Source organism: Phoenix dactylifera, chromosome 6, assembly GCF_051530095.1.
Source record: "Phoenix dactylifera cultivar Ajwa chromosome 6, Ajwa_hap1_PhDact_Kaust_v1.1, whole genome shotgun sequence".
In the NCBI taxonomy this organism is placed as follows: Eukaryota; Viridiplantae; Streptophyta; class Magnoliopsida; order Arecales; family Arecaceae; genus Phoenix; species Phoenix dactylifera.
In genome coordinates this window covers 2577596-2586529 of record NC_143195.1, presented here as the reverse complement: position 1 = coordinate 2586529, position 8934 = coordinate 2577596, and the positions used below count along the sequence as shown (strand labels likewise).

The 8934-nt window shown below is 41.5% G+C and overlaps 1 protein-coding gene and 1 pseudogene across 4 annotated transcripts; both read left to right on the top strand.

Moving 5' to 3' along the window:
- The first annotated feature begins 275 nt into the window (after window positions 1-275).
- On the top strand, window positions 276-1558 carry LOC103703807 (flavonol 4'-sulfotransferase pseudogene; annotated as a pseudogene). The gene has a single exon (XR_015987792.1). The product of XR_015987792.1 is annotated as a flavonol 4'-sulfotransferase pseudogene (transcript).
- A 150-nt stretch (window positions 1559-1708) lies between these two features.
- Window positions 1709-7247, top strand: LOC148703061 (uncharacterized). Of its 3 annotated transcripts, none has more exons than XM_088723133.2 (9): window positions 1709-2444; window positions 3906-3993; window positions 5263-5439; window positions 5519-5763; window positions 5880-6083; window positions 6186-6278; window positions 6368-6469; window positions 6573-6965; window positions 7074-7247. In XM_088723133.2, exons 3-9 carry the CDS (start codon window positions 5271-5273, stop codon window positions 7119-7121), a joined length of 1254 nt encoding a protein of 417 aa, XP_088579259.1. In that variant the 5' UTR covers window positions 1709-2444; window positions 3906-3993; window positions 5263-5270; the 3' UTR covers window positions 7122-7247. The 3 variants fall into 3 exon arrangements, with proteins under 3 accessions (XP_088579259.1, XP_088579260.1, XP_088579258.1); XM_088723132.2 differs by lacking the exon at window positions 1709-2444 and adding an exon at window positions 3039-3178; XM_088723134.2 differs by lacking the exon at window positions 3906-3993.
- Window positions 7248-8934: the final 1687 nt, after the last annotated feature.

Here is an 8934-nt window from a genome sequence, read left to right as displayed (position 1 = left end):
CATGCAGCCAACCTACCAAAGAGCTCAAGCGGTGGGCACAACCTATGCGTACAATTGTCACGGTCCCTTTTGTTTTTTAATTTAAAAATATTTTTTGAAATGAATTCTTAAATGAGCGTGAGGACTTTTCCAACACATAATTCTAACCATTCGGACCACAGGTTGTATCACCTAACACCACTGGGAGTATAGTTTTCTATAAGAACACCTTATCAGATATCCTCGCTAGGAGTAACCCAAGAGAGGAGTAAGGTGATACTTTCTTTAATTCCCTCATGGCCATGCTTCCCTCTCTCCCCAGCGGCGCCCTTCCACACAAGGAACGAGAAGAGGAGGAGGAGGATCAAACCCCGGCCCGACCTCCTCAAGACTGCAGCGACTTCATCTCTACCCTGCCCAAGGGGGGCTGGGGACCGATTTGCACCCGAAAATACCAAGGGTTTTGGGTCCCTGAGATCGGTCTCCCCAGCGTAATGGCCATCCAGAAAAACTTCAAGGCTCGCCCCGACGACATCTTCGTCGTGAGTTACCCAAAGTCCGGAACCACCTGGCTTAAAGCTCTCAGCTTTGCCACCATGACCAGAACCCAGTACCCTCTGGCTCACCACCCTCTTCTTAGCTTCAACCCACACGACTGTGTCTTGCTCGTGGAGGAATGCTTCCAAAAAGGCCTGATTTCCAAGATAGAAGCCTTGCCCTCCCCGAGAATCCTCGCCATCCACATGCCTCACTCACTGTTGCCTGACTCGATGACGAGCTCCAGCTGCCGGTTCGTATACATCTGCCGTGACCCGAAGGACACACTGGTCTCCATGTGGCACTTCAGAGAGAAGTCGAGGCCGAAGACCGTGGAGCCTACTCCGTTCGCCGAAGCCTTCGAGGCGTTCTGTGAGGGGACCAGCGCCTTTGGGGCGATGTGGGACCATGTTTTGGAGTACTGGAGGGCGAGCTTGAGGAGCCCTGAGAGGGTCCTGTTCTTGAAGTATGAGGAGATGATGGATGAGCCGGTGGGGAACGTGAGGAGGTTGGCGGAGTTCATGGGCTGCCCCTTCACCGAAGAGGAGGAGAAGGGAGGGGTGGTGGAGGAGATTGTAAAGCTTTGTAGCTTTGAGAAACTGAAGAGCTTGGAAGCAAACAAGGTGGGAACCCAAGGAGGTCCTGGCTTCGTTGTAACGAATGATTCTTTCTTCAGGAAAGGAGGTGGGGGAGATTGGAAGAATCATATGAGTCCGGAGATGGCTCGAAGGCTGGACGCCATCACGCAGCAAAAGCTGTTCGAGTCCGGTCTGACTCTCGGGACTGTGAGCGTAGAAGCAGCCTCCAGCGACGATGCCTCAGCTCATGGCCAGTAATTTGTGCTGCTTTTCGCTGTTCTCTTCCGCTTTTAGATGTTCAAATGGTGCTTGCAACCATCTTTGCAGCTGCAGTGAAACTTTGTCTAGATTGAAATAAGATCTAAAGATGAGAGTTTTTTTAGATCCCGATGTAAATGTTTCATTATCTCAATGAAACGGGAGGGATATGCCCTCTTTTCGTTATCTACTGGTGTTTAGACAGACACAGCAGACCATCAAGTCAATGCTTCAACCCGAACTTCCAAACTTTCTCCACCCAACCCTGTCTTGGACTACTGATAATCCCTCGCTGACACCCAATTGATTCTTGTTGACTGATTTCTTCATCCTTTTCGCTGCAGATAAATAGTGGTCATGGATTCTTGCAGGGGCATGATCCTCCAAACTCTTCGCATTGAAGAGAGGTCATCAACAAGCTAATTCAGAAAAACAAGAAGCTCGAGACACTACAACAAATATGAGTTTTGCCGACTCTTTTTTCCCGACGCTAGGGGAAAGCGTCGGGAAAGTTTGGCTCAGCGCCAACCTTTGCCGACGCTTTCTCCTGGCGTCGGTAAAGGTATAGATACAACGACGCTTAAAAGCATTGGTAAAAGATTTAGAGACGACGACGCATAAAAGCGTCGTTAGAAAACATCAAACCCCCCAACCGTTCGCCCAGCCCCCTCTCCTCCATTTTCTATCGGTCGATGCCCACCTGTGCGCGCGCCGACTTCCCACCTCCATCGAGAGCCGGTGCTTCCCCGCTGCCGTCTTCCTCCTTCCATTCGCCCAGCCCCCTCTCCTCCATTTTCTATCGGTCGATGCCCTACTTGTGCGCGCGCCGACTTCCCACCTCCATCGCGAGCCGGTGCTTCCCCGCTGCCGTCTTCCTCCTTCTCCTCTGAGGTAAGCCTCCTCCTCCTCCTCCTCCTCCTCCTCCTGCTGCTCGTCCTCCTCCTCCTCCTCCTGCTGCTGCTGCTCGTCCTCCTCCTCCTCCTCCTCCTGCTGCCCATCCTCTCTCGGTCGATGCCCTAGCTGCGCGCCGACATCAATCCTCCATCCCGAGCCCTAGCTACTCGGCCACCGTCGACCTCGCCGTCATCTGAGGTAAGTGATCCTAGTATCCTCAACCATGTATTTATTTTAAGCCTTGCGATTTTCCTCTCTGGTATGTAATATATTAAAGTCTGAGGATTTGAAGCATGGGTTTAAACTGTGGTCACGTTCATTTAGTCTTCTTCCTATTGTTTAGGATCAGATCTTTATTCGCCATGGGCATAAACTGCGGGACAATTTACAAAATATGATTAGGTCTCCTTCCGTGCTCTCTCTGTCAATTTAGGTTTTGTGGTAGATAGTTTCAGCCAAGAGCTACCTACCTTAGAAATTTGTTATGAATTAAAGGTTCAGCGGCAAGCCAGTAGCTAGGCTAAGTAAATTGTTTGAAGCTTGTATAGAATTTCAAGATTTTCTAGCAGTGTACCATTTGAACTTGTTGTAACGAGGAAAAGCTTGGTTAAAATGAATAATTTGTTGTATGTTCCAACTGCTAGTGATTTGTTGCCAAGAAAGGACGGTAGCAATGAAGGATAGGATCCTGATATGGAATGTGAAGTTGATGTAGATGCCACCTTACATTGCATTTGGGAGCAACTGTAAGATGAATCATCATTGACACTCTTTTCAATTGCTGTTTCTGATAGGCCAAGAGATTGGGAGCTTTGAACAAGTTCAAGGCTGGAGAATGTAACATTCTTATATGCACGGATGTGGCTAGTAGAGGTCTTGATATCCCTTCGGTGGATGTGGTTATCAATTATGATATTCCAAGCAATTCTAAGGTTTGTATCACTCAATTTGGTCATTGGAGCTTGGTTTTGAGAACAAACTTTAGATCTTCTTTTAATCAGGAAGTTATGCATTGAGAGGGTCAATGTGCTGCATTTTGACTTTAGACCACATGCTTAGGTAGACTAAGCTTTCCAGTGTTGTAAAAGATGGTGCACCTTTTAATGTTGAAAAAATTCTGATTACTCTGTATCTTCAGTAGTTATGAAGTATAGATTTAGTCGGATTATTTTTGTGTAGACTGGGTTGACACATTTTCAGCTTGGGTGATGCACAGTTGTAATTTCTACAGTCTTCTGTAATTGCTAATTTTAGTTACATTTGAGTGAATATTGTGATAACGATGACAGTTTCTTTTGACTTTGTCATTTCTACTTTTAACTAATTAATCATAGACCATATTGTTGTCAAGCAATGTGTTACATGTCTGTATTTTTATGCTTAAAAAATCAGCTTTCTTTGTTGTAGTTCATAGTGCATTAAATGTTAGTTTATACTGATTAAAAATCTAGTGATTACTTGTATCATATTTTCCTGATCCTGATATCATTTTTTATGCTTCTTGGACTCTCGAATGAAAAAATTTCCCAAATAAACAGAAGGCCTACTTTTGTGCACCTCTCATCTCTGTCAATTGTTCTAAAGATGATTTCTGAACGTTGGCTTTTCTTTTTCTTGTAATCACTTACTCATTGCCTCTTGTGTCCTGTTGCAAAACAGGATTATATCCATCGTGTGGGCAGAACTGTACGTGCTGGACGATCTGGGTTGGCAATATCTTTAGTGAATCAATATCTTTAGCTAATTGGTAGGCATCTGTTCCTTGAATCAGTTGAGAGTTAACATTGGTTTGAAGCGCCAATTATGCAATTATATTGTTTAAATGATGATTCATCTATTGCTGCTTTGGAAGGTGGTTTATGGCTTCATTTGAATCCGATGCTGAACAGTCTTCCTGTTCTTTCCTACTCCCTATGCTGAACACTCACACACACTAAAAAGGTTAGGTGATGATGGCCAGATTAAAATGGATGGTCTAAATTATAAATCACATAAATTAGCACCTAAACTACCCATCCTTCAGATGATAACTGAAGTGGCAGTTAGGTATTGCACCACTCAATTCCAGTGGCCATTTCTACTACGATACTTGATCGTTACAGAGTCATTTCAAATCAAACTATTGGGATAGACCAGGAACCGATCGGAGGCAGTGATAATGCCCCCCATTTCGACCATCGAAACGTGCTAAGCCATGAAACCAAAGGCTGCCTCTCAAGTAACACCTCCACCATATGAAACAGCTCAAAAGCCAGAAAAGCATTTTGATCTCAGTGCTCTCTGTCTGATGGAATCAACCATGGAGATGATTTACTTGGACCCTCATTCCACTTGAGAGCTCAAGTTGGATCTTAGTGGAACCAATCACCTGCCCACTTTCCTGCTTCAATGTATCCAGTACGATAAGATAATTCAAGATATTGATGTCTATTGGGATAGAAGCAGCAACAGTATGTAAGAAGCTTTTGGATTCTTATGCATTTTGTTGGGACAAGTCTGAGATGTGTTCTCTCTTTATTTTACAAAATCAAGATTCGTTCCATGGAACAATTGATAGTATTTGACATACATGTATAATGCTAGTACCTTGGACTAATCCAGGTAAAGTTGTTAACTAGGCTAGCTAAAATGCCCCTTTCTCTCTTTCTGGAAATCTAAAATAGCATAGTATGTGTTGCCCACTTGCATTTACATATATCCTTCATCTTGAATACAGATATCATTTCTGTATGCTCTCCAACTGTGGTGTCAATTAATTGAGCTTGGTGGTCTCTTTCAGAGCAAAAAGAACATCTATAATGTAGCATGTCGTGTCCAATTTGGTTCATTCTTTTCAAGTCTAACAACCAAAAGTTGATGTCATTCTTTTCAAGTCTTACAACCATGCAGTAATATGTTTACGACCATGAAAGCATTAAAATTTCTAGCAAGATGATGATGCCTCCATGGCAATGGAACTTTATTTAGTATAAATTTATCATTTAACCAAATATTGATTCTTTTTTGTGCATACCAGGTAACAATATGCCCCGAGGGAGACGATTTAGAGATGTGGAGTTCCAGCATTCTCAGGTGGGATCTACTTCTGATCAATCCCTACAGTCCCAGCAGCCATGTGAGCATCAGCAGCACGAGTCAGGATCTCAGCGCGAGCCTCCTGCTGATTGCCCGGAGGATGAGCTCCGGATCCAGGGTAATTCGATTTAAAGTTCATATTTTATGTTCATATTTGTCTTCAACTTTTTAAGACATATTTTATTTAATTTTAATAGATGGACAAGGGACGGTGAGGACGAGACGGGGACCCACTCAAGCAAAGGATGTGTGGAAGCTTCCTCCGGGTGAGAAGATCATCATCCGATGCAACGAATTGGGGCAGCCCATCAATAGAGCTGGAAGTCTACTATCAAGCTTTTTAGGATCGGTTGCACGCAAAGGTCAGCTGTGTCCGCTCAACTATACGAAGTGGAATGACATGCTTCCTTCGTATAAGGTTGAGCTTCTTAAACTTATAGAGGTAATGAATTGAATTTATTCTTTTTAATTCGACACCTTCTGTATGTTAATTTGCTTTGTACCATAATTTTATTTTAGAGGTTTAATATTATTATAACATTCTGTACCTTGTTGTAGGGTAAGTTTGTACTCCCTCCAGAGAGCCATGATTGGGTGCTAAAGTCCCTCAACCGCAAATGGAAAGAATATAAAGCAAAATTGAAGACGGACTTCAAGCGCGAGGGTATGACAGAGGAGGAGGTTGCTCGTGTGACTCCTCCTGATGTATACCCTCAGCAGTGGAGGGAGCTTGTTCACTACTGGTTTTCTGAAAGAGGACAGGTCATGTATATTGTTTCAATATCTTCTATTATCTTTATTACTAATATAGATTGCAAATATATACATTGAATCATATTATACTGTGTGCTTTTATTTTGGCAGACATATTCTAATATTGGTAGAGCTGCACGAGCATCTCAAGCAGTTCCTCATACTTCAGGCTCGAAGAGTTATGCGAGACGTAGAAATAAATTCGTAAGTTCTTTTGAAACTATTTGAAGCTCTACTAACATATAGCACATATCATGATATATAGTTTGCCCATATACTTTCCGTATGTGTAGATAGTAGAGCATGGAAGGGAGCCTGGTGAGGTGGAGTTTTATAAGATGACCCACACTCACCGAGATGGCAGCTTTGTCCGGGACGAGTCGAGAGATATAGTTGTATGTATTATGTATTCATTTTTTATTTTATCATAATTTTTTAATTAATTTTACTTCTTTTAAATTATTAATGTGACTGTTTGTTTTTTTGAGAGAGATATAGGAAAGAGCTACAAATCTTATTTCAGAGCGCATCGGGGAGTCATCATCATCCGACACGGCCAGTCGCGTCGAGGCTCAGGTCTATGCCGAATTGATGGGCCCAGAACGTTATGGTCGCGTGAGGGGTTACGGTATCGGAGTTACCCCCACTCAGCTGTCTGCAGTGAGCCGATATACCCAAGATGCCAGACAAGGTACTAGCACTGCAGAGGTTTGTAGTTTGAAGACAGAGATGGCACAGATAAAGCAGTCATATGAGACAAGGATAGAGGAGATGAGGCAGAGTCATATGACTGATATGGCGGAGTTGAAGCAAAGCCAAGAGTTGAAGATACAATCTTTGCAGGACCAGCTTGACCATATTTCATCCTTTTTGCAGAGATTTGCTCCTCCAGTACATAACTAAATCTATTTGAATATTTTATGTAATTATAATGTATTCTTGTATGAGCGTGATGACTTTCGTATTTTTAGTTTCTAAAAATATTTTTTTTTCTTGTAGGTTGATGATACTTCATCTACTCGTAGAGATGATGATGCCGACCCTTGATACATATTGTAGATTGTATACTTAGGAATTTGACTTGTATGTTTTTAGAATGTTTTTGAAGTACAATGTAATCAAATATGATAATATGAATGTAATCAAAGTTCTTGTTTGTGACTCGTATTTTGTTATATATGTGATTCAGTGTATTTGTTTCTATTGTTTTGTAAGAATTTAATGTACACAGAGTATTTAAAAATTACTTTTACAAAATTTTTTTTAAAAAAAATTTAATGCCGACGCTTATAAGCGTCGGGAAAAGCAACAGGAACGTAAACCTAATAGCACGCCTTTAACGACGCTTTTAAGCGTCGGCCTAAAACCGTAGTAACCAACCCTTCTCGCCGACGCTTATAAGCGTCGGAGTCTGATAAAAAAAACGACGCTTAAAAGCGTCGGAAAAAGCAACAGGAACGTAAACTGGCACACCTTTAACGACGCTTTTAAGCGTCGGCCTAAAACCATAGCAACCAACCCTTCTCGCCGACGCTTATGAGCGTCGGAGGCTGATAAAAGGAACGACGCTTAAAAGCGTCGGCATAGACCAACGACGCTTTTTTGACGCGTCGGGTTAAACCCGACCCACGCCCACCTGCCCGACGTCTGACCCACGCTTTGCGAAGCGTGGGCTGGGAATTCGCCGACGCTTATAAGCGTCGGTAGAGACAAAAAAAAAGCGCCGGGAGTTATTCCTTCTTTTGTAGTGAGAATGAGATCCAAGTCTGCAAAGCCACGAAGAAGTGTTTGACAGGTTGTATTATAAATTATTATACTATACTTTATTATTATATATTATATTATAATATATTATGATATATTTATGATAAATAATAGAGTAAATTATAAAAATCTCTCTAAGAATAGAGGTAAATTATATTTACACCTAATACTATAAAAAACCTATACTTATCTCCTTGAAGTTTATTTTTATCCAAATATTTAACTCCTAATTTAACATAATATTAGTCAACTATGAACTTTTAATTGGATCCAAATGCTATATCAGAAAATTTTCTGAAAATGACCAAGATAACATTACAAAAATCCTCCTAAGGTTTACATTCATTACGCTTATACCCAATATTTTGTAACATCTATACTTACACCCAATTAAATTGAAAAAATAGCATTAGTAAAATCATTTATATATTGTAAAAAGTCAAAATTATCTTAAGTCTTCTTTTTCATTTTTTCGACTCCCAGATCTCTTCGAAGCTTTCCAGCTTCAAAAGTTTTCTTCTCTTTGAGATTGAGCGATTAAAATTTTTTTTCTCGCTTCACCACCCCACCATGAGTGTTCCTTTTCAACAAGCGACCGACGATAAACTTCCTTTCCAACCGGCATCCGAGGACGAACATTCTTCCTGACCAGCATCTGGTAAAGAGCATTCTTTCTGATCAGATTTTGTTCTTGCTTTTCCGCATACCACATCAGAGAGATCGAGAATGTCATTATATTATTGGTTGATTTTGAGTTCTACTTGTCCAATATTGTTGGTATGATTCCTTAACATTGTTGCTATGGATGGAGATTCCTATATCTATATATGGAATTATAATAGCTCTGGCAGCATGTCATCAAAAAGATCCATATTAGTGCATGCATGAGAACTCTTCTTTTTGAATAATGCATCAGTTACGGTTCCATGGCCTCTCTTAGACCATGGATAGACTGGCTCAAGCGACAAAACTCTTGATACTAGTTTTCTACAGTAGAAATTTAGAGGCATTCATTTGTCTGAGAGATGTAGATTGTTTTTTTCTTGGCACATGGTTGTTTTCTGATAATTTATTATGATCAAGCTCCAGACCCATG